This window comes from Macaca mulatta, chromosome 15 (genome assembly GCF_049350105.2).
Source record: "Macaca mulatta isolate MMU2019108-1 chromosome 15, T2T-MMU8v2.0, whole genome shotgun sequence".
Classification (NCBI taxonomy): Eukaryota; Metazoa; Chordata; class Mammalia; order Primates; family Cercopithecidae; genus Macaca; species Macaca mulatta.
This window is the reverse complement of record NC_133420.1, coordinates 5,820,241-5,845,062: the sequence shown is the minus strand read 5'-3', so window position 1 is coordinate 5,845,062 and position 24,822 is coordinate 5,820,241. Positions and strand designations below refer to the sequence as shown.

At 62.2% G+C, this 24,822-nt stretch overlaps 1 protein-coding gene and 1 non-coding gene across 15 annotated transcripts; both read left to right on the top strand.

Moving 5' to 3' along the window:
- Positions 1-11,476: 11,476 nt before the first annotated feature.
- On the top strand, positions 11,477-24,685 carry EGFL7 (EGF like domain multiple 7). 14 transcript variants are annotated; one of them, XM_077965330.1, is made up of 14 exons: positions 11,477-11,631; positions 12,067-12,274; positions 12,437-12,574; positions 12,666-13,381; positions 17,020-17,188; positions 17,338-17,428; positions 20,553-20,674; positions 20,869-20,985; positions 21,938-22,053; positions 22,250-22,345; positions 22,505-22,666; positions 23,279-23,343; positions 23,946-24,108; positions 24,281-24,685. In XM_077965330.1, exons 7-14 carry the CDS (start codon positions 20,595-20,597, stop codon positions 24,301-24,303), a joined length of 822 nt encoding a protein of 273 aa, XP_077821456.1. In that variant the 5' UTR covers positions 11,477-11,631; positions 12,067-12,274; positions 12,437-12,574; positions 12,666-13,381; positions 17,020-17,188; positions 17,338-17,428; positions 20,553-20,594; the 3' UTR covers positions 24,304-24,685.
- Positions 22,931-23,015, top strand: MIR126 (microRNA mir-126). The gene has a single exon (NR_032398.1). It is a non-coding gene; the product is annotated as a microRNA mir-126 (primary transcript).
- Positions 24,686-24,822: the final 137 nt, after the last annotated feature.

Sequence of the window (24,822 nt, the reverse complement as noted above, 5' to 3'; positions counted from 1 at the left end):
ATTTTTTTTTTTTTTTTTTTTAGTAGAGACGGGGTTTCAGTGTGTTAGCCGGGATGGTCTCGATCTCCTGACCTCGTGATCCGCCCGTCTCGGCCTCCCAAAGTGCTGGGATTACAGGCTTGAGCCACCGCGCCCGGCCTGTGATGAACAATTTTCAAGAGCAGAGTGTCTTTATTCACTAGAGTCGCAGCGTGTCCCATAGATCTCGGCACCGACTCCTCAACTGAAACTTTGTAGCCCATAGATCTGGGCAGCCACTCCTCAACTGAAGCTTTGGCCTTCAGCCAACGTCTGCCCACCCTGTCCCCGCCCACCCCTGGGAGCCACTGCCCCACTTTCTGCTTCTAAGTTCCACTATTTCACACTCCACATATGAGTAAGAGCCTGTGGGATTTGTCTTTCTGTGCCTGGCTTATTTTACTTAAGATTGTGACCTTAGGTCAGGCGCAGTGGCTCACGCCTTTAATCCCAGCACTTTGGGAGGCCAAGGCCGGAGGATCACCTGAGGTCGGGAGTTCAAGACCAGCCTGGCCAACATGGTGAAACCCCATCTCTCCTTTAAAAATATCAAAAAATTAGCCGGGCGTGGTGGTGGGTGCCTGTGGTTCCAGCTGCTCAGGAGGCTTAGGCAGGAGAATGGCGTGAACCGGGAGGCAGAGGTTGCAGAGAGCCGAGATTGCACTACTGCACTCCAGCCTGGGCGACAAAGTGACTCTGGTTCAAAAAAAAAAAAAAAAAATTGTAACCTCCAAGTTCACACATGTGATCACAAGTGACAGGGTCTCCTTGCTGAAGGGCGAACGGTGCCCCGCTGTGTGTATCCGCCACACTTATTTATCCATGCGTGCACTAACTTCCTTTCTTGGCTATTACGAAGCGCGCACCATGCCCGTGGCCTGCAGGTATCTCTTAGACACACTGATTTCATTTCCTTTGGGTCTAAACCCAGAAGAGGGATTGCTGGGTTACATGCAATGTTTAATGTTTTGAGGGGCCTCCACACTGTTTGCTGTGCCACTCTAGCCATTTTTAGGTGTCCCTCAGGGGAATTCTATTCACAATAGGGTGCAATCACCACCACTATCTATGTCCAAAACTTGTTCGTGCTCCCAAATTGAAACTCCATGCCCCTCAGGTGCGTATCCCTGTTCTCCCTTCCTGCGGCCCCTGGTAGCCACTAAGCTGCTTCCTGTCTCTATGGCTCTGCCCACTGTAGACATCTCTTGTCAATGGAATCACTCAGGGCTCATCCACGCCACAGCTCCTGCCACGGTGTTATTCCTTTTATTTATTTATTTTGAGACAGAGTCTTGCTCTGTTGCCCAGGCTGAAGTGCAGTGGTACGATCTTGGCTCACTGCAACCTCCACCTCCCGGGTTCAAGCAATTCTTGTGTCTCAGCCTCCCAAGTAACTGGGATTACAGTTGCAAGCCACCATGCCTGGCTAATTTTTGTATTTTTAGTAAAGACGAGGGTTCACCATGTGGGTCAGCCTGGTCTCGATCTCCTGACATCAAGTGATCCATCCACCTCAGCCTCCCAAAGTGCTGGGATTACAGGTGTGAGCCACTACCCCTGGCCTAGTGTTAATTTTTTTTTTTTTTTTTTTTTTTTTGAGACGGAGTCTTGCTCTGTCACTCAGGCTGAAGTACGGTGGTGTAATCTCAGCTCACTGCAACCTCTGCCTCCCAAGTTCAAGCGATTCTCCTGGCTCAGCCTGCTGAGTAGCTGGGACTAAAAGCACACACCACCACACCTGGCTAATTTTTGTATTTTTAGCGGAGATGGGGTTTCACCATGTTGGCCAGGCTGTTCTCAAACTCCTGACCTCAGGTGATCCACCTGCCTCGGCCTCCCAAAGTGCTGGGAGACTTTACAGACGTGAGCCACCGCCCCGGGTCTCATTCCTTTTTTTTCTTTTTTTAATACTTTTTGTCCCTTTTTAAATATTTAATTGAGACAGGGTTTTGCCAAGTTGCACAGGCTAGTTTTGAACTCCTGAGCTCAAACAATCCACCCTCTCGGCCTCCCAGAGTGCTGGGATTACAGATGTGAGCCACCGCCCCTGGCCAGAGCTTCATTCCTCTTTACGGCTGAGCTGCGTTTCACTGTGCCGGTGGGCCTCGGCTTGTCGATGCACTCATCCGTGGACGAGCATCCGGGCGTATCCACTTCTTGGCTCCTGTGAGCACGCCGCTGTGTGTACACTGCACGTCTGTCTGAATCCCTGCTTTCGGGGAACGTACCCAGCGGTGGAGTTTCGGAAAGTGTGGTGATCCTATGCTGAGTCTTGTGAGAAGTGGGGGGACCCTTTCTTTGTTTGTTATTATTTTTAATTTTTTTTTCCAAGCTCTTCTCTCTGAAATTAAAACGTGTTCATATAAACTGTGGCCCTAAAGTCGGGCGTGGTGGGGTGTGCCTGTAATCCCAGCTACTCAAGAGGCCGAGGCACGAGAATTGCTTGAACCACAGAAGTGGAGGTTGCAGTGAGCTGAGATTGCGCTGCTGCACTCCAGCCTGGCTAATGGAGTGAGAACCTGTCTCAAAATATAAATAAATAGGCCGGACGCGGTGGCTCACGCCTGTAATCCCAGCACTTTGGGAGGACGAGGTGGGCGGATCACGAGGTCAGGAGATCGAGACCATCGTGGCCCACATGGTGAAACCCCGTGTCTACTAAAAATACAAAAAATTAGCCAGGCGTGGTGGCGGCACCTGTACTCCCAGCTACTTAGGAGGCTGAGGCGGGAGAATGGCGTGAACCCGGGAGGCGGAGCTTGCAGTGAGCCCAGATCGTGCCACTGCACTCCAGCCTGGGCGACAGAATGAGACTCCGTCTCTAAATGAATGAACGAATGAATGGATGAATGAATGAGTGAATGAACGAACTGTGGCCCACCCAGACTGTGGACTCCTATGCAGCAGGACCAAGTCACAGACACACATAGCACAGACCATCCCTAACCCATCTCGGCCACGCGCGGTGGTTCACGCCTATAATCCCAGCACTTTGGGAGGCCAAGGCAACCTGATCACCTGAGGTCAGGAGATCGAGACCGTCCTGGCCAACATGGTGAAACCCCCGTCTCTACTAAAAATACAAAAATTAGCCAGGCATGGTGGTGCGCACCTGTAATCCCAGCTACTCAGGAGGCTGAGGCAAGAGAATCACTTGAACCAGGGAGGTGGAGGTTTCGGTGAGCCGAGATTGTGCTGCTGCACTCCAGCCTGGACAACAGAGTGAGACCCTGTCTTAAAAAAAAAAAAAAAAAGCCATCGTGCTGGGCACAGGGCACCGGCCACTTGGCTCCCACAACACAAATCTCCCAGGAGCAGCAGAGGGCACATCGGGGCTGCCGGGGGCTTCGGAGGGGTGGGAACGTTCTATCCATCCTTTGCAGTGAAGATTACATGGGGGGTGCTCATTTGCCCAAATGCATTAAACTGTCCACGTAAAGAGGGTGCCTCTCAGAGGACTTTGGGGCAGGGACATCTGTGCCCGATACTGTCCTGGCGGCCACGTGCCCTCATACACTTGCCCAGACCCTGAATGTGCTACACTGAGTGACCCCAGTTACACCGTGGGCCCCGGGTGACTGTGACATGTGAGCGCAGGTTCACCCACGTCACAGACGGATCGCTCCGGTGACGGGGGGCGGCGCACGTGGGGGTGGGGGCTGTGGCGTGGGACCTCTGTACCTTCTCTCAATTTGGCTGTAAGCCTACAACTTCCCTAAAAAATAAAGTCTTTTTATTTTTTTTATTTTTATTTTTATTTTTATTTTTTTTTGAGACAGAGTCTTGCTCTGTCGCCCAGGCTGGAGCGCAGTGGCCGGATCTCGGCTCACTGCAAGCTCCGCCACCCGGGTTTACGCCATTCTCCTGCCTCAGCCTCCCGAGTAGCTGGGACTACAGGCGCCCGCCACCTCGCCCGGCTAGTTTTTTGTATTTTTTAGTAGAGAAGGGGTTTCACTGTGTTAGCCAGGATGGTCTCGATCTCCTGACCTCGTGATCCGCCCGTCTCGGCCTCCCAAAGTGCTGGGATTACAGGCTTGAGCCACCGCGCCCGGCCTTTTTATTTTTTTTATTTATTTTTATGCAGCTCTCTTTTCCTTAAAATAAAGGCTCTAAAAACGTGTGATTCCACCTCCCCAAGGCTGAGCGAAAGCGCCACGTCTGTCCCTGTCTTTCCCGGGGGCCGGCAGGGAGTGGGTGCCCGGCGGTGACTCAGCCCTGCAGCCTCCCAGCCCTTCCCCGTATGCCGGCAGGTGACGCGGATGCCTCCGTCCCTCGTGGGGTTTGTGGAGAGCGTTGATCAGCGCCAGCCGTCAGAACAGAACCTTCGCGAGGTCCCGCAGATGCCGGGCGCCGGGCTGTGGTCCTGGTGCTGCTTCTCATCAAATCCACTGGCTCTTCGAGAGGAAGCATGTCACAGCCCAGGTCAAACAACAAGCAAGAAAATCACTCTTCATTTTGGAATTGTAAAATAAAACAGAAATTATCTTCAGGCTAGAGTGACCTTGCTGTCCTGCCCCAGCCACCCCCCACCTCCCAGCACCTGCACACCCCCCCTACACCCTCCACCGAAACCCAGCCCACCGCCCCCGGGAGGGCCGTGGAAGAGGTCGGAGAACGCATCCCCTCTGGCTTCCGGGGTGGGGGCCCGCTGTGGGTTGGCTGGAATCAGCCCCCCTCCCCCACGTCCTGGGTCCCTGCAGCCCTGCAAGAAGGACACCCAGCCACCCCTCATGCCAGGGAAGCCGGGGCCAGGGAAGGGCCCAGGAGGGTTTGCTCTTCCTGTGGCATGTTGTTCCTTTAAAAATCCCTGCTGCTGGCCCGGCGCCATGGCTCACGCTGTAATCCCAGCGCTTTAGGAGGCCGAGGCGGGTGGATCACGAGGTCAGGAGATGGAGACCATCCTGGCTAACACGGTGAAACCCCATCTCTACTAAAAATACAAAAAAATTAACTGGGCATGGTGGCGAGCGCCTGTAGTCCCAGCTACTGGGGAGGCTGAGGCAGGAGAATGGCGTGAACCCGGGAGGCGGAGCTTGCAGTGAGCCGAGATCCAGCCACTGCACTCCAGCCTGGGCGACAGAGAGAGACTCCGTCTCAAAAAAACAAAAAGAAAAATCTCTACTGCAGGAGTGGTGGGGGGAGTTGGCTGGGGGTGTGGACTGTGGTGCCACTGTGGCCAAATTTGTGCCACCTGGTGCTCAAATTCCAGTACCAGGGACAGGAGGTGGGGAGGGCAGGAACCAGGCTCCCTCAGAACGAACCAGTTGCCCTCCTGCTCTGCCATGGGCCACGGTGGGGGTGGGCAGCATGTGGCCCGTCTGAGCTGCAGCTCCCTCCTGGAGCAAATGGACCCACTTCCCAGTGTGTTGCAGATGCCCTGAAGGACCCACCACACCAAGTGGAATGCGGATGTCCTGGATAGAGTCTGGGCACAGATTAAGATTTAACAAGGAGGACAGAGGCCCAGAGAAGATGGAGGCTTGTCTGAGACCACCCAAGAAGCTGGGACCCATTTCCTGTACCCAAGGAGAACCTGGACACTCAGCCCAGGCCGGAGTGTGGATGTCCGCCATGCTGACCAGGGCTGGTGGGCGGGGCCTGGCCTTCCTGGGCCTGGTCCAGTTGTGGTCTGGGTTCAGTTGGGGGCTGGGGCAGGAGGAGGAGGCCTGGCTGGGGCTGCAGGTGTTTCCCAGTCATGGAGGCCAAATGAGGATGTCCCATTGGGCGGGCAGCTGCCTGCCCCTGCCCCATCCACAGGGCCAGCAGCCCCAGGAGGAGGAGACAAGGCCCCTCTGCGATCCGACCCCTGGCTGGAGTCTGCAGAGAGGTGCCTCTAGCCTTCTGTGGCCCCTTGGACAGAGCGGCAGAGGCCAGCACAGCTCTAGACCCCTGCCAAGCCTGCACCCCAGGTCCTGGCCCTGATGGCCCCTCAGAGAGGAACCGGGACAGCTGTCTCAGGAGCTGGGAGAGGATGGACTCTAGCCTGGGCCCCTGCCCCCATCTGCTGGCCCAGCCGGGGACACTGGCTCCTCAGTGCTGGCACTCCCACCGGGCCGCTGGGCACTTCACTGCCTCTCTCTCCACCTGCGGCCTCCTATCTGGGGAGGGCACCGGCCTGGCTCTGGGGTCAGACAGCCTGGGCTCCAATCCTCACTCTGCCTCTCACCGCTGGGGGGCCTCAGGCAGCCCCCACAAAGTGCCCCTACCTGTAGAGGGCCAAGAGACCAGCCCACAGGCTGTGCAAGGGTCCAGGAGAGCCTAGGGGTGCGGAAGCCGCTCTGGCCCAGGACACAGAGGGTCCCTCGAGTTCACCACTCCATCCTCCTGCGCGTGGGGTCCTGGCAGGACCCCGGAGGTCTCTGCCCCTCCCCACCAGCTCCTCCAGCCTCGCTGGGGTTGGAGCAGGCGTGTGAGCAGAGAAGGTAAACGGGGCAGCTGCTGCGGAAAACAGTCCACAGCTCCTCCAGCGATGAAGCATGAAGCACCTGGGGACCACAAGACCCAGAAGCCCCGGGACCAGGTGTCCACCCGGGAGGAAGGTCGCACGTCCTCACAGACACATGTACACGCACCATTCCCAGCAGCCAAGAGGCAGACACATCCCCAGTGTCCGTGGACAGATGAGTGGGGAGATAGGACGCCTGTCCACACCATGAAATGTTCAGCCAAGCCGGGCGCGGTGGCTCAAGCCTGTAATCCCAGCACTTTGGGAGGCCAAGGCGGGTGGATCACGAGGTCAGGAGATCGAGACCATCCCGGCTAACATGGTGAAACCCCGTCTCTACTAAAAATACAAAAAACTAGCCGGGCGAGGTGGCGGGCGCCTGTAGTCCCAGCTAGTAGGAGGCTGAGGCAGGAGAATGGCGGGAACCCGGGAGGCGGAGCTTGCAGTGAACTGAGATCGAGCCACTGCACTCCAGCCTGGGCAACACAGCGAGACTCTGTCTCAAAAAAAAAAAAAGAAAAAAAGAAATGTTCAGCTGCAAAGAGGCTCAAAGTCCCAACACACATCACAACACGGCTGGGCCTCAGACACATGCTCAGTGCGAGAAGCTGGACACAAAAGTCCACACGTGGTGTGACCCGTCTACGTGAAATGTCCCGACCAGGCGAATCCAGAGACAGGCGATAGGTTAGTGATGGCCAGGGCCGAGGACAGGGACAGAGGGTGACAGCTAGGGGACGGGATCTTTAGGAGGTGGGAAAATGTTCTAAAATCCACTGTGGCAATGGTCACACAGCCCTGCGGCTCCACGAAACCCACTGAGCTGTGCACTTTAAATGGGTGGATTACTGTCTCAGTTACAGCTCAGTGAAGCTGTGAAACTAAAAAGAAGCACCCTGGCCGGGCGCGGTGGCTCACCCCTATAATCCCGACACTCTGGGAGGCCAAGGTGAGCGGATCGCTTGAGGTCAGGAGTTCGAGACCAGCCTGGCCAACATGGAGAAACCCCGTCTCTATTAAAAATACAAAAAATTGGCCGGGCGCGGTGGCTCAAGCCTGTAATCCCAGCACTTTGGGAGGCCGAGACGGGCGGATCACGAGGTCGGGAGATCGAGACCATCCTGGTTAACACGGTGAAACCCCGTCTCTACTAAATACAAAAAACTAGCCGGGCGAGGTGGCGGGCGCCTGTAGTCCCAGCTACTCGGGAGGCTGAGGCAGGAGAATGGCGTGAACCCGGGAGGCGGAGCTTGCAGTGAGCTGAGATCCGGCCACTGCACTCTAGCCTGGGTGACAGAGCAAGACTCCATCTCAAAAAAAAAAAAAAAAATACAAAAAATTAGCCATGCGTGGTGGCACACGTCTGTAATCTCGACACTCTGGGAGGCCGAGGCAGGCAGATCTCTTGAGGTCAGGAGTTTGAGACCAGCCTGGCCAACATGGAGAAACCCCATCTCTACTAAAAATACAAAAAATTAGCCTGGTGTGGTGGCACATGCCTGTAATCCCAGCTACTTGGGAGGCTGGGGCTGAAGAATTGCTTGAACCTGGGAGGCAGAGGTGGCAATGAGCCGAGATCACGCTGCTGCACTCCAGCCTGGGCGACAAGAGCAAAACTCTGTCTCAAAACAAAATAAAGAAAAAAAGAAAGAAAGAAGTCCCCAGCCAGCCTTCAGTTCTCTCTGAGCCTCGGCCTGGCCCCTCCCGGTGTGCCTGCAGGAAATGACCCCCCAGCGCCACACACCTGGCAGGGTGGAGGGAGCACGGGCTGGTGGCAGCCTTGCCTCTCAGGCTGCTCCAGGCCAGGGTCAGCCCTACAGGGGTGACTTGGGAAACCCAGTCTCGAGAGGTGAGGCGTTGCCTGGGGTCACACGACTGGCAGGAACGGCCAGGGCTGGGCTGCCGGGGCCCGCACGGCCCTCCTGCCTCCACCAAAACCCACTATGTTTATTCAGGGACGTGAAGGGGTGCCCAGGTCCAGCAGGCAACAAGCCGAGCAGAGCCTGCCGTCCCAACAAGACGGCCAAGGGAGCTCGGCACCCTCAGTCCCCCAGACAGGGCTCTTCCCCTCTCTGGACCTCAGTTTACCCATAGGTGAAAGGAAGGCACAGTCAGATGGTCCCTAAGGCTCCAGGGACCCAGGCCAGCCTTGCCCCCCCCACAGCCCCAGCAGCGGGGCATCTGAGCCTTTCATCAGGAAAAGGAGACTAAATTTATGCCTCAGGCTCCCTCTGCGCTTGGCAGGGCAGAGGTCAGGCTTCCGGCGGCCCCCACCCCTTGACGCAGTTCCCTTTCCCCTCTGGGGGGCTCTATTGTTCTCGAGGGCTGGTTCCCAATCTCCCCAAACACTCACTTCCTGTTTCCTGACCGAGAGGAAACAGAGATTCCTGACCAGGCAGATGCCTTTTTTTCCCTTTCTCTCTTTACATTTTTTAAGGGTATTAAATAATAATAATAATATGACGGCAGCCTCGGTGCTGAGGAACGTGGACTTGGGGGCTGGAGGAAGCCCAGGGCCACCTGTGTGGGGCTCTGTGGACCCTCCTTTGAGAATCTGCTGGAAGCTACGGACCCCTCCTCCCTCCCCACCAGGGAAGGGCCCAGGCACAAACTGTCTGCATTGTGACTGGGAACAGGGAGACCCCGGGACCCTCCCCAGGACTCCCAAGACCCTCCACGCCCTGATCTGACATGTGGGGAAACTGAGGCAGAGAAGCCTTCAGGGCACCTGTGGTCCCTGGCCCTACCGGAGCTCCATGACAACCCCGCAAGAGAGACGGGCATGAAGCCTCCAGGGAGGGCCCCCCACACCCTTCCCAGAAGCCCACAGACCCCAGAGGCATGGGCTTCTCCAGGGGAGGGCCCCCCAGCCACTGTGCCTTGCGGAGACTGGGGTCCCTGTGGCTCTGGGTTCCTGTCCAGCCCTGCTGGGGAAGGCCTTGGGAGCTTGAGCAGCCACTCCCATGGGGCCTCAGTTTCCTCGTCTGTAGATGGGGTCAGATCATTGCCTCCACCTCGCAGGGCCAGGGCAACGGCCCCAAGAGGAGACACCCGAACCCAGCACCCTGCTCACAGGCCTGTCCGTCTCTCCCACTATTTTCTCCCTTAACGGCTTGGAGCTCCTGGCCGCCAGCTCTCCCCACACGGGCAGGCAGGGAGAGGACAGGGCGGAACTGCCGCCCCTCCACCGGCTGCCCCACAGGCCCCGAGTTCTCGGGAACTTCTCCTTCCGTCGCGGGAGATGAAGCATTTTTTCCCTTGATGTTAACGGCTGCCCCATCTGTCGGGCCTGGAAAATCACAGCCCACTGAGTGGGGCTTCTGTGCCGTGTACCAGTGCCAGGCGTGAGGGCAGCCTCAGGGGGCCGGCAAGTTCCCCTTCCTCAGCCCCATGGGAACCTCAGCAGGGGTGGGAAGTAACCTCCAGGGCCTGCAGGAGCCGGATCCCAGACGCTGGACACTGGGACCAGCTCCCTTCACGACGCTGAGGACCCCGATGGGTCACGTGAGGCCCTGGCAGCCGCATGGGGTGGGGACTCCGAACTCACTCAAGGGGGTCACATGACCCTCTTTCAATAATCTGCTGGAAGCTACGGACCCCCCCCCTTCCTCCCCCCAGGGAAGGGCCTAGGCACAAACTGCCCACCCCGTTACTGGGAAGTGGAGACCCCAGGACCCTCTTCAGGGCTCCCAAGACCCTCCATGCCCTGGTCTGACACGTGGGGAAACTGAGGCAGAGAAGCCTTTAAGGCAACTGTGGTCCCTGACCCTACTGGAGCGCTATGACAACCGCGCAAGAGAGACAGGTATGAAGCCTCCAGGGAGGGACCCCCACACCCTTCCCAGAAGCCCACAGGCCCCAGAGGCACAGGCATCCCCAGGGGAGGGGCGCCCCGCCCACTGAGGGGCTCCATCTGAGGCTCACCCTGCTCAACAGGACTTCCTTGAGAGTCAGCCCCGACCACCAGTGCCCACCTCGTGAGCTGCCAGGTAGCACCCAGTGTCCACCTGGGGATCCCTCTCCCAAGCTCACTCCCCAGTGGCAGCTTCTTCTCTCTCCTCCCCTCCAGACTCCCCAGGTGCCACAGGGACATCCACCAAGCCTGCAGCTCACACAGCCCCCCGAGGCCCACACTGTGCTCTCACCCCAGTCGGGTGTCTCCCCTGTGAAGCAAGTCTCTCCCTAGGGACAGATTCTGCTGTTTAAAAAATAAGATTTTCTTCACCTTCCTATATGAACAAAAATAACAATACAGCAATACCACTGCAAAATCATCAGAATGGCTAAAATGAAAAAGACAACAGCAAGTGCCAGCAAGGGTGTGGGGTGGCCGAATGCTCCCGCGCTGCTGGCAGGGGACCTGAGAACTGCTGGGCATTCCCTGGCTTCCTGCCCCTCCTGGGACTGGAGACCCCCCAGGGACAGCATAAGGGGATTGCGTCTGTCGGCAAATCTGCCAAGAGATAACATGAGGATGTTCAAAGCTAAGCCCCCAGGCTGGTAACAGTTCCGAGGCACCAGCAGTGTGTGTGAAGAACAGGGGGGTCTGTTCTCCTAGAGATGCCTCCAGCACCTGCTGCCAGCAGTGCGGCACGCCGGTCCTCTGGGGCGTGGCCGAGGGCCTGTGTCTCCTGCCCGGGCTGCCGGCCCCTCTCAGGTTCACTTTCCCATTTCTAAGCCCATGTCTCGCTGCAGCTCGAGTTTGCCAGGCCACCACTGGGTGACACACCCAGCACAGTGGGGGACTCCACACTTTCTGCGCACCTGCTCCGAGTCACCTCTCCCAGGTCCGGGCCTCTGCCCTGTGGAGCGGGCACCCTGGCAGGGGCACGGAGCATGGAGCATGGGCAGGATTGGACTTTGTGCTGAGTGTGGTGGCGCCTTGGGAGAAGGTCACACGACCCGATGTCTCCCTCTGCAAAGCTCCCTGGGCGCTGGGTGTGAAGGGCAGCGGCACCCAGCAAGGCCGAGGAGGGGCTACTGTCATCCAGGCAGGAAGCGGGGTGGACCGGACCAGGGTAGGGACAATGTCGGGAGAAGGGACACTCCGATGTAAAGCCGGTGGGGACTTGCCAAGAAGCCAGCCCACAAGGCCATGGACACCTCCACGCCGTCAGCTGGAGAAGTGGACGGCCGCAGGAAGGGAGACAGGAGCAGTGAGGGAAAGGGTGAGGGGTCCCCTGGGAGACCCCCGAGGCTCAGGGCTCAGGCCCCTGGGATCCAGTCCTGGGCCTCCATTTTCCACCCTCGAGCAAGCGGCTTCCACCCGTGAGCCAACTGCCTCCTCTGGAAATGGAAGCCCCTCAACTCAAAGGGTATCAGGGGCTGGAGCAGGCAGGGAGAGGAGAGAGGAAAGACGGGACGCTCACTTCTGCCTGCCCACAACCTCACTCAGGAGCAGACGGCTCCTCTGCCCGCAGGCACCCCTGCCTGGCAGCTCCCTCCAGCCCCCGCTGGGTCCGGGACGTCCTCTGATGGGAAGGTCCCACCACATCCGTGGCTGACAGAGTCAGCCTGTCCAAGGCCGGGGGGCGCTCGGGGTAAACAGGAAGCCCCATCCCTCCGGCACTCTGCTTCATTCCCTCCTCCTGCACCTCCTGCAGCCCGGCTCCCACGGCCGCGCCTGGTGCCCCTCAGTCTCGCGCCACCTAAGATGCCCAGGCTGGCCTCCGCCAGGGGCTTAGTCCACCCTCTCCTGGGGCTGCAGAGGCCAAAAGCACCCTGGTGAGGGGTTCAGGAGGCCCAGGAGGGCCCGGGGGGCTCCGCCAGGCCCCTCCACGCCTCTCTGCCCAGCCAGCACGCTCTGGGAAGGTAAGGCAGCCCTTCCCCTTATAACTAACCTCAGAACATTCCCAGGTGGCTGGAAGGCCACTGGGACAACCTGGCCCTACTGACAGGAGAGCCGATGGGGAAACTGAGGCCTGTGTGGGGCACAAAGCTGGGACCAGAGCTCCAGCTTCCTGCCCCTGCCAGGCCTCCACCTCTGACGCCACCCCAGGCAGGGTGAGGCCCCAGGCTCCAGACCTTCCAGTGCCCGGATGAGGACAGCTGCAGGCCTTGGGGTGGCCGCCCTCTCCCACCAGGTCTCGCCCTCTGTGCTGGGCCCCCGAGGTGAGAGGAGGAGGCCAGACGGCCTGGCTTTCGTGGGGCTGCAGCCTGGGCAGGAGGCACTGCCGACTTCCACAGTGATTCTCTGCTACAGGTCTGTGTGCCATGATCCCAAACGCACGCCAGCAGAGAGAGCGGCAAGCACAGGGAAGGGGCACTCCAAGGACAGGAGGGTGAGGGAGGGGCCCGCCTGCCCCCTGCTGAGCCCCTGGGCCTTGGACACAAAGTGTGCTCCACCCATACCAGAACCCAGGGGCAGCCTCAACCCCCTGCACCCCCAGTACCCTCTGGAGTCCAAGAGAGTATAGACAGAACCCACTTCTGTCCCCTGCCAACTCCTCGCCCCTCCTGTCCCTGCTGGGCCCCTGGCATTAGGGCAGTACCCCAGTCCGCCTCCTGTACCTGCCCCTGAGGCTCCGGGAGCCTGAGAGAGTGGAGTGCCCCTCCTGTGGTGGCTGCAGGAGACGGGATAGGGCAGAGCCGGCACTCTGGGCCTGAGCCCAGGCCTCCTTCCCTCGGGGAGGGTCTAGTCTTGACCTGGGGAGGGGCTGGGGGCAGGGAAGAGTTTGTCAGGGGGGGTTGCAGTGAAGAACAAGTTGGCCGCAGGCTGGGCCCAGCCCCCCAGGCTGTCACCAGGAGTCCAGTGCCAGGAGGACAGCCTGGGGAGGACCCAGACTCTGCCCTTGCCCCCTGGCCTGTAAGCACAGCAGTGAATTCACCGGGAAGGCCCCCAACGGACCAAGCCTTAGTGAGACTCGTGCACTTGGCTACTCAGCTACTCCTGCCCCGAGCTGTCCCCTGGCCAGACAGGTGTGATGACAGGGGCTGCTCCAGGTTGGGACATAGGACAAGCTGGGGTGGGGGACATGGGGCTCCCCAAGAAGAGGAAGGAAGGGTGAGGCGGCCTCCTGTGCCAAGCATCCTAGCCCTGCCCAGCCTCCAGGCTCACCTGGGCCGGTCACTTCTCCCTCTGGGCCTCAGTTTCTCCCTCTGTACACAGAAAGCGTTGAATCTAGCCCACCCCACGCTTGTAGGTCCTTCTACCCGCAGGCCAGCACAAATCCAGGGGCGCGCAGGTGGGGGAGGAGGGAGCAGGCCGCAGGGACGCAGACAGAGGGCAAGAGGGCACCTCCTGGGATGGGGGCACAAGCCTATTGGGCCCTATATGCAGGAGTAGCTGAGTAGTTGAGTGCAGGAGTCTCGATAAGGCTTGGCCCGCTGGGGGCCTTCCTGGTGACTTGACTGCTGTGCTTACAGGCCAGAGGTGAGGGCAGAGTCTAGGTCCTCCCCAAGCTGTCCTCCTGGCACTGGGCTCCTGGTGACAGCCTGGGGGGCTGGGGCCAGCCTGCTGCCAACTTGTTCTTCACTGCAATCCCCTCCTGACAGCTGGAGGGACAGGCTGGCCAGGGCAGGACGAGCCACTGGGGAGAGTCAGGGGGCTGAGGGAGGCACAGGGCGGCTGAGGGTGCGGCCAGTAGGGTAAGGGCCAGATCCCAGGGTGGCCTAGTGTGGAGGAAGTGGGGAAATGGGGTTCTGCCTATCCGCTCCAACCTCGGGGCAGGGGCCACCTCTGGAGAGAGGCCCCTCCTGCTCAGACCAGCAGTGCCTGGGTGCCAGGAGCGCCCCCTTCAACCATCTCAATGACCACGGAGCAGGTGCAGAAACTGAGGCCTGGAGAAGAGTGAGGGCCTGCCTCGCTGAGGCCCTGAGCCCTGACCACAGCCTGGTGCCCAGAGTAGACCCTTCCTCTGGCCATGGGTAGAGGGGAGCTGGTCCCTGCTTGAGGGGGAAGTGCATCACGTGTGGGTGAGGTTTCCCAGCTGCCCTCCAAAGTCCAGAGGGGAACTTCCCCAGCTGCCCCAGCCTCCCTTGGCCCAAGTTGTCCAGCTGAGTGGGCCTGGAGAGGTGGGGACACACTGACCGCCCAGGGCCAGGGAAATGGGGGTGTCCCAGGCATCAGGCCGACAGGGGCTGACCCCAAAGCAGGGCTCACACCCCACAGACAACGGGGCTGGGAGAGACCCTGCTGTCCTGGATTTTCAGGCTTGCCCTCCGAAGCCACCCAGCTCCCTTCAGCACCGTGCCCCTCCCACCCAACCCACCATTGCCACAGCGGCTTGGCCTGAGGCTCCCACTGCCACCTGAACAGGGAAGCTAAGGGTCAGACCTGGGGGCTGGGACCCCAGGAATGTGACACAGCACCCCCTGTGATCACCCACAGTGTCCCGCATCCCTCCCTGCACCCCCGGCCGCAGTCTGCTGCCAGCCCAGAGCACCCCTGTGAAGTGGGGCTGAGGGCATTGGGCCTGCTTGCCCATCTCCAGGGCAGGGGCTCACGGTCTCACTGGCAGCTCTCTTGGGGGAGACAGCTTGGACTCCATGCCTGCCGCCTCCCATCACCCCCTCACCATGGCGGACCTTGGCAGACCTTGGGCCTCAGGGACCCACAGAACAGGCTGTTCTCAGACCACTCAGCCTGTCTTGCCACCTCAGTCCCTTCCGGCCGGGCCTTGCCACTCGCCACCCTCACTGGTCAAGGCTCCAGTGCGGCTGGTCCCTCCAGGGAGCCCCTCCAGGCTCCCACGCTGTGTCACACACATCTGGGGGTGTCCTGGGGGAGAGCCCAGCACTCTGTGGCCCAAAGATGCAGCAGCTCCCTTCTGTCCAGCCACATGCAAGCGTGACCTGTGGACCCACGGTCCCGGGAGGGCCCTGGGCTTGTGTCCTCCATCCCACGCTCTCCCCAGAGTCTCCCCAGCAGGGTCCAGCCCTGCTTTCTGGCTGTTTTGGGGCTAGACTCTGATGGCCCATGGGACAGCTTCCCCACCCCCGGGCAGTTTGTCCAGGCCCCCTCACACGGTGGCCCCCGCCCCCCTTAGGCTCCTGTTTGTCCGACGACACGTCCCCGTTATCAGCGGAGAACACACACAGGAAGTCCGGCTGGGAAGGGCCCATCCCAATCCCGATTACCCGGGACGGAGCATAAAAAGCCGCCCTTCCTCGCCCGGGGGGAGCCTCCCTGCACCAAGCCAGCCCAGCACGGCTGCAAGGGAGGCTCCTGTGGACAGGCCAGGCAGGTGGGCCTCGGGAGGTGCCTCCAGGCGGTCAGTGGGCCTAAGGCCCCAGCAAGGGCCAGGGTCCATCCCCGGTCCCAGGACACAGCAGCGGGCCACCATGGCTACGCCTGGGCTCCGGCAGCATCAGGTACGGCAGGGGTGGCCTTGGAGGGGCAGGGAGCGGACAGGGCAGGCCCCCCGTGCCCCTCACTCCCGCTGACCACGGCGCCTGCTGGCTGCTCCGCAATCTGCTTCCCGGCGAGGTCACAGGGGAGGGGGTCCCGGTCTCCTCCCCTTCTGCACAGAGGAGGCCACTGAGGCCCCTGAGCCAAATGCCTGCTAGCGGGTAGCTCAGTGTAGATCCCAATCCAGTCTGCTGACTCCAACACTTCACCCCCAGCTGCCCTTCCCCTGAACCCCACCCTCTGGCCTTTCTCTCCCTCCGCAGAGCAGCCCCTGGGGTTGGCAGCAAAGTTCAGCTCAGCTGGGCCCACTGTGAGGGACTTAGTGCTACATCCTGGGGTGTCCCAAGGGCTGGGGTCTCCTCAGCTTCTTCCTAGCAGTGGGGTCTGGGGAGGGGAATTGGCCCCGAGGGAGAGGAACCCCAAAGCCAAATCTGTAGCCAGGATGAGCGGTGTGAACCCAGGGTGCGGGACGTGGGGCTCAGGCTTAGTGATGACTTGGTAGGGTGTCATGGGCAAATAGGTGACTCTGTGGGCCCCCCGTGGACCTTGGAGAAGCCCTTGTTCTCCCTCTCCCCAGCCCCATGCAGAGTGGCTGAAGCCCCATCCCCAAACCCCCGGAGTCATAGTGGGTCCCAGAAGGCCCCACTTTTTGTCTCATACGTCCACACCAAGAGGCCTGTCTGAGAACCCCCACTTTCCAAATGGTGGGGCCTAGCCAGGACGGGGGTAGCGAGGGCTGGCTCGGGGCCGCCCCGGAGCTGCCCTTTCTGCTCCATTACCTCTTCCAGATTCAGGCAGGAGACGTGGGGAGGCAGGTCAAAGGGTTAAGTGACCGCAGCTCCAGAGATGAGGCCAGGGGCAGAGGACAGGGCAGGGTGGCTCTTCCCCCCAGAGGCCCCTAGGCTCCACTCTGAACACTTCACTGCCGGGGGCTGGGTAAGAGCCCCGCGTGGGCTCAGGGTGCCAGGAGGCCCAGGACTCCCCAGTCAGATGAGGAACGATCCCTGACAGCAGCTGCTCTGGCCGTCCCTCGGACCACGTGCCAGGGGTTTCCAGGGCCCCTGGTCCAGAGCAGTGGCCACCGGATTGCAGGGTGGAGCGGCCTTATTTTGGGGGCTCCTCTCCAGGGACCTGGGCCCCTCCTTTCCTCCAAGTCTCATGCACCAAGGTAGGACCAAGCTGGTGGCCCTCCTCAACCCATCTGCAGGCCTCTCGCCCAGCACCCTGGGTTTTGGGGACGGACCTCCAGCTCCACTCACAGCAGCCTTTCATCCCCACGCCGGGGAGTCCAGGGCTGGAGGCAACAGCCCCATTTTACTGAGGCCAGGAGCTGTGGATCCGAGAGGACGATCAGCTCGGGACAGGATGGGATCGGGGTAGGTACAGGATGGAGGCCTGTAGGCCTAGTGCAGGTGGAGGTCCCACAGCAGCACCAAAGGCTGGACCCGGGCCATCCCAGCCCCCAGACATCAGGGTGACCAGGACTGTGCATAGGCACTAACCCACACCTCCTCTCCAACCGCAGCCCCCAGGACCGGGGAGGCACAGGTGGCCCCCATCACCCGGAGGAGCAGCTCCCGCCCCTGTCCGGGGGATGACGGATTCTCCTCCGCCAGGTGAGTCCGGGAAAACCCCTTGCTCCCAGGGAACACGTCTCACACAGGTGCCCACACTGGCTACGAGACAGGGCGCTGGCTCCTGCAGGGGTCTGAGGGGCTACTGAATTGGGCTGGCCCAAGCCCCACGTGCGGCGCCCTCAGTAACAGCTGCAACAATTGTGTTGTGGCCATGACCTCATCATCACTAGATCCCGGTGGGGACGGTCATGATGCCCACTGCCTGCGAGGCTGCAAGACCGAGCTCAGTGCTAACCAGCACCGGGTGCCTACCGCGCGGCCCCCCAGTGGCTTAGATAGGCGTCCCGGGGTGATTTTCAGCCTGGGGGCTTGAGAGCTAGCAAAGGGCCCGCAGCCCCGTCAGTGTGGGCGCCCTGGGCGGCCTCTCCCGGCTCCTGGCAGCCGGGCTCGGTGGTCGTGCATCCGCTCAGCGAGCGCCCTGCCGCGGGGACTCGGGCCCTAGGATTCCCGGAGGGGGGCTGGGGGGCTGCGGCTCAGAGGCGCTTTTGCGTCAGCCCCGGGTTCCAGCGGAGTCACTGCCCGCCCGCCGCGGGGCCTCAGTTTCCCCGTCTGCGCAATGGGGGCGGGGCGGGGCTCCGGCGGGGCCGCCAGGTGGGGCGGGGCCGGGGGCGGGGCGGGGCGGGGCTCGGGGCCCCCACGGCGCGGGCTCGGGCGGCAGTGTCGGCGGCGCGTGCGCGCCCCGGATCCGGCGGTGAGTGCGGAGCGAGCGGGGCGCGCCGGGGTCGGGGTCTGCTCGTCGCCCGGGCTGGGGCGAGGGCGGGACCCGCGGAGCCCCCGGGGATGGGGGACCTGGCCCCGCGCGGAGCCGGGGGAGGCTCCGGGACGAGACAGCGCGACCGCGGGGCCCAGAGCGGGGAGCGGGCCGAGGCGTCCGCGGCTGGGTCGGGCCGGGCCGGGAGAATGGGCCCAGCGGCCTCGGGAACCGGCTCCCCCTGCCGGCGGCTGGCGGGCGGCGCGGCGGAGAGGGCGGGGGGCGCCGCGGCCCCTCGTCCTACCCGGCCCGACCCAACGCCTCGGGGCCCAGCCCCTGCTGCCTGCTCCGCCCCCGCCAACCCCGGAGCCGGCCGCGCGGCTGGGAGGGGGCGGCGGTCAGGTCCGTCTCGCTCCGCCTCTGCGCCCTCCCTCGTGGGCCTCAAGGTCTCCAGCCCCGCTCCCGCCGCGAGGGGTCCGCCAGTGCCTGCGGCGCGGCCAGGCCCCTCCCTCTGCGGACCCGGCCTCCCGTGGGTGGGGGCTGCGGGGCTGCTGCCGGGCAGGTGGGGAGGGAGCCCGTGGGCGCTGGGGGCACGGGGACCGGACTGCTGGTCCACCTGGAGCCGCCGCCCCCTCCCCGCCCGGCACCTCTGGGTTGAGGCTGTGGCCCCCCAAGGGAAATGGGGCTTGCAGCACCAGCTTGCAGAGCGCCACGGGCTTCCTCTGGCCTCGGGAAAAGCATGACTTTCAAAAACTGAGTGTCCACTTCTCAGCACCGCTTCCTTTCCAGACGACTCTCAGGAATTGTGGGGGGTGCTGTGCGAATATGTGTGGGGGGCAATGAGGTCTGGGAGATTCGCCTCTCCCCAGGCCTGCCCTGGCATCTCCCTGCCCACCCCAAGCCACCCGGCCGCTGCCCTACCTCTTCCTTCCCGGGTCCTCATCCCCAGTGTCACCTGTCCCCCCACTTCGAGTCTTGCTTTGGGGTCGCACAAGGCCCAGCCCCTAACAGTGTCCTTCAGCCCCTAACAGGGCCCATCCCCAGAGTTAATCTCCAGCCCCCTCTGACCCCTGGACAAACTCCTGCCCAAAAACTGCTGTGATGTCCCCACTGCCCCCCAGCTAAGTCCCTGCCCCTCAGCTGCCCAGGACAGCCTCTGCCTAGTTGGCAGCCTCTGCCCTGCCCTCTTCTCTCCAGCGCACGGAGAACAGGAGGTCCACGAAGGACCCCCAGCCACCCTCCCGCTGGGACTGGGTGATGCCGTGGCAGTGCCCGTGGGAAGCAGATGTGGGTGGGAAGACACCCAGTGGGGCTGGCCAGCAGCGACTGAGGACAGCGTGACTGTTTATAGGACTGGCCGTCAGAGCCAAGGAGGGGCCTCAGAAATCCTATTCTCGTATCTGAGGAAACTGAATCCCAGAGAAGGGACAGCCTTACCCCAGCCTCTGCCCCTGAAGCCTGGCCTTTCCCTTCTGGGAGCCCTGGAGTGCCTCGGAAGGAACCCACCCAGCCTTTGGGAAGCACCCTTGAGAGGCCCTGGGTGGGACCCCGGAGCATGGCAGGGGCTCGCCAGCTCTCCAGACCCCTGGCTGTGTATAGGACAGAATCCCCACCCCCGGCATTGTCACAGACCATTAATTCTGGGCTCTCTCATGCTCTCAGGAAGCCTCACCGGGCCCCTGGCTCCTGCGGCACAGCCAGGAGGGGGTTGGATTCTGGCTCGGGTGACACTGTAGGGGGCTGCTGCCCACCCCCAGGTGTGCACCTGTCACAGCCACTGTCCCAGGATCCCTGGAGGCTGATTGCACACATATCGCAGCCTGGGAGGGACCCCCTCTAAAATGAAGGCTGCCCCTCTGGTGGTCTTAGAATGTGTGCACCCCCGAACGGTTCCTGCTGGCTTGCAGCTGCCGGCCCATCCCCCGGGGCCGGTTCCACACTCAGAAGATGAGAAACCAAAGCCCAGAACAGCTGAGGCCAGCATGTCCCTAGTGGGGCTAGATCTCAGCTCTGCCCGCGAACACCCCGTTTGTACAGACTGGGGTGCAAACTCACCCCTGCCCTACTGTGAGGAGGGCCCTGGAACCAGGCAGGACAGGAGAAACTGGGCCCCAGGAACTGGGGGGACGTCCAGCAGGATCCACTGGATTCCTGTACCAAGAGCTCTGGACAGCATCGCCCCCCTGTGGTCCCCAGGCTGTGGCCCCAGCTGTTTGTGGCTGGCGAGGGTCTCGATGGCTGGAAAAGGGGGCCAGGGGAGGAGAGAGTGGGCACCACCGTGGGGCTCTCCCACTGGTGGAGGCTCCAGCGGAGATGAGCTGGGCAGGCCTCATGGAGCAAGTGCAAATTGCATCCGTGGCCTGGGGGCAGAGCATCTTTGGGGAGACTTAAGGGTCATGCTTTGTGCCCCAGGCCACCCAGAGGAGAAGGCCACCCTGCCCGGAGGCACAGGCCATGTGGGGCTCTCAGGAGATGCTACTGGTGTGGCTTCTGGTGTTGGCAGCGGGCGGCACGGAGCACGCCTACCGCCCAGGGTGAGCCAAACCCTGACCTGTGAGTGCTGGGGTGGGGTGACCAGGAGCCCTCAGCCCGTCCTGGAGGCAGCCCTCAGCACCTGTGGGGGACTCCCTGGGGACTCCTGCAGAAGGTCCTGCCCCAGCCGCATGTCCCCATCATTGTTGGGTCCTGCTCTGGGACTCCTGGGCTGACCCCTTGTCCACCCCCACAGCCGTAGGGTGTGTGCCGTCGGGGCTCACGGGGACCCTGTCTCTGAGTCCTTCGTGCAGCGCGTGTACCAGCCCTTCCTCACCACCTGTGACGGGCACCGGGCCTGCAGCACCTACCGGTGAGTGCCCCACCCAACCGAGCCCACCCAGCCCCAGCCTCCCAAGGCCAATCCCCCAAGTTGCCCCCATCTGCCACACATCAGCCTGTCGAGGGGGGGCCGTGAATCCTGGGGCCTAAGATGGGAAACTGAGGCCAGAGCCACGAGAGGGCCGACTGAGATGGGTGACCCAGGGCGGTTGGAGCCAAGGGGTTCCATGGTCACCTCCAACGTCCTAATCCTTGCTCTCGTCCCGACACGTCTCAAAGGGCAGCACCTCTAAGGGCATCCCCATGTTGAGAGGGGTCGCCCGTCCTGTCTGCACCCCTCCACTTCTGGGGGATTAACCCCTCCCTGCCCTGTATCCCTGGCTGCAAGGTCCCATCTCCACGGAATGGTGCCCGACTCCCCACTCCACTGAGCAGCCCCTCCACGTGACGGCCCCCAACGGGCACAGATGAGGCCCTGAGAGGTCCCGTGTGCCCACACAAGGGGCTCACACCCCCCAGTCTCAGCCTCGGGCAGAGTCCTCCTTCCTCGGTGTGGGAGATCCACCCCCTGCTGGGGGAGGGGCTTGGGAATTCAGTCTCCTGGAGGTTTAAGAAGTGCTCCGATGCCCAGGGCCCACACTCTGCCATGACCCGCTGCAGGCCAGGCAGGCCCTCTCCTCTGGGCCTGGATGCCCCCACAGGAGGAGGCCAGATAGGTGGGGGCACACACAGGCCTGGCCACTGCCTCTGCTCCATGCAGAATGTGGCTGGGCCTTCCTGCTGTGGCTTGAGTCCCGGCCAGCACCGGAAGTCCCAGGCAGGGAAACGGCTGTGCAATGACCCCTCAGTGCCATCCCTTGGGGAGAAGACCCCTGGGGACACGCTGGGGTGACTCTGTCCACTCTGAGAGGGGACTCTAGCTGCCCAGTGGGTGGCTAAGGGGGAGTAGGATGCCCCTCTGAGCTGTCCTGCCCACCCCACAGAACCATCTATAGGACCGCCTACCGCCGCAGCCCTGGGCTGGCCCCCGCCAGGCCTCGGTACGCATGCTGCCCCGGCTGGAAGAGGACCAGCGGGCTTCCCGGGGCCTGTGGAGCAGGTGAGGGCTATGCCCCTCGGTGCCTGGTGTTAGTCAGAAGGGCAACTATTCCCCAGTCTTCCAGCAATGCTCCTGCTGCTTTTCTTGAACCCGGAGCAAAGCACCACCTTGCCACAGAGCACCCACTCCCTAGCAGCTGCCCCCACAGGGCGCTGGGGACCCAACTGAGCTGGTGACCAGCCTCCCCTACCCACAGCAATATGCCAGCCGCCGTGCCGGAACGGAGGAAGCTGCATCCAGCCTGGCCGCTGCCGCTGCCCTGCGGGATGGCAGGGTGACACCTGCCAGTCAGGTGAGGCTGGCTCCACCCTGGGGGACCCTGGAAGGGGCCTGGGCACCTCCTTGCATGTCCTGGGGTTACTGCTGGCCCATGAGTGAGTGATTGTGAAGGGAGCTATGTCGGCAGGACCCCTCCCACAGGCATGGCCGCCTGACACCCCATTTCCCACAGATGTGGACGAATGCAGTGCTGGGGGGGCCGGCTGTCCCCAGCGCTGCGTCAACACCGCCGGCAGTTACTGGTGCCAGTGTTGGGAGGGGCACAGCCTGTCTGCAGATGGTACACACTGCGTGTCCAAGGGAGGGCCCCCCAGGGTGGCCCCCAACCTAACAGGTAAACTCAGCCCTGGCTGGGCCTGGCCTGGGGAGGTGGGCAGCCTGTGGACATTGCCATGTGGCTCTGTGTTAGGCACGGTGAGGGGCACTGGAACCTGGGTGGAAGGTGGTGGGGGCTCCCTCTCCAGGGAGGGAAGATGGGGCGGGAGGACAGGTGGGTTCCTGAGAACTGGGGGCAGGTTGCCTGGAGCCTCACGGTCAGCCAAGAAGGCGGAAGTGCCCGTCTGCGTGCAGTGCAGCATTCTGGAAGACGCCACGCCCCCGCTGGTGATGGGACATTATTACTTTTGGTACGCGCTGTGACACTTCAAACTCGTACCGTGAGTAATAATGCGCTGTCCACAGCACCGCATCGAAAGCGCCGCTGACACCACAGCTCCGACCTCCCTCAGCGTGGCCGGGACCCTGAGCAGCTGCGCAGAGCCATGCGCCCCGATGTACTTAGGTGGCACAGCCCTGAGACCTCTGGCCAGCGCCAGGCAGGCGTCGGGGCCGGCAGAGGCCTGGATCTGAGTCTTTGGGCTCTGCCTCTCCCTGGGGACAGGAGGGAGCCTGGGGGTGTGGGTGGGGAGCCGGCCGACCCTGACCCAGCGCCTGGCTCTGCCCCCAGGAGTGGACAGTGCGATGAAGGAGGAAGTGCAGAGGCTGCAGTCCAGGGTGGACCTGCTGGAGGAGGTGAGGCCTGGGGTGGGGCAGGTCCTCGCGACAGCGGAAGCCCAGGCCAGGATATAGGTTCCATAGTCTCCTGAGACGTGGTCGCGACCCACAGATGGCTGGGGGTGGTCTGAAAAGGTCCTGGCCCTGGGGAGGCAGCTTCCTTGCTGCTGACTGCCGAGGCGGCCCTGGCCTGGATCCATACTGGGCAGAGGCAGCCAGACACTGACCAGGACCCCCAGGGCTGGAGGAACCAAGCGTGGCAGCCCCCTAGACCATACACACAGCCTGGACCCAGACAAGACTCCCCACCCCCCACCACCTTCGTCCCCACCAGGACAAAGAGCTCTTGCCAGTCTTCCCACTGGCCAGTGGTCCAGCTGTCCCCCTAGTTCTGCCGGGGACCCCAAGGCTGGGACCACCCGGCCGGCCTGATGCCCCAGGCACCCACTCTGCCGCAGGCTCTTCGGGCACAGCAGCCCCCTCTAGTGGACACCTGGAGCCCTGCCACAGGGGCTGGGGCTGGAGGCTTGTGGAGCCCTTCCCCGGGGGGTCCCCCCTAGACCCTGGTGGAGCAGAGAGGGCGGGGCCGGCCCGGAGTCACCACCCTTCTGCACCCGCAGAAGCTGCAGCTGGTGCTGGCCCCACTGCACAGGCTGGCCTCGCAGGCACTGGAGCACGGGCTCCCGGACCCCGGCAGCCTCCTGGTGCACTCCTTCCAGCAGCTGGGCCGTATCGACTCCCTGAGTGAGCAGATCTCCTTCCTGGAGGAGCAGCTGGGGTCCTGTGAGTGCCCCCCACCCTCCAGAGCCCTCCTCCCGGGTCTGCGCCCAGTTGGCCTAGAGGGGCTACCCAGGCTTGGGGGTCGGGGGTGACCAAAGGCCAAGGGGTCAGATCTGGCTGGGCAGGAAGGCTATGGGGAGCAGTGACCTCTGACCTTAGCCTCATCCAACCCTAGGCTCCTGCAAGAAAGACTCGTGACCGCCCCGGCGCCCCAGGCTGGACTGAGCCCTTCACCCTGCCCTGCAGCCCCCATGCCCCTGGGCGACATGCTGGGGGTCGACACCACTTTGGTGTCTCAGTGGAAGGCCAGGCAGGGCCCTCTTGCTCTTCCTCCTCCCATTCCTCAGGAGGCTCCCAGGGCTCTGGTGTGGGGTGGGCTGTGGTCTTCTGTGTCAATCCACCCCTAGCCAGCCCAACGGCATCCCAAGGCCAGGTGGGCCCTCAGCCAAGGGAAGGTACGAGCTCACGGACTCTCTGCTGGAGACTGGGACCCGTGGCACAGGCCAGGCAGCCCGGAGGCTGGGTGGGGCTTCAGTGGGGGCTGCTGCCTGACCCCCAGCAGAATAAAAATGAAATGTGAGCTGCTGTGTCAGTGGATGGACTCGGGGCCTGGGGGGAGGGCTCTCACCTCCTGGCCACCCCACCCAGACCCGCTGCCGGGTGCCCGGCTGGCAAAGGGGGCCAAGTGGAGCTGGGAGTAGGGTGGGGAGGGCACTC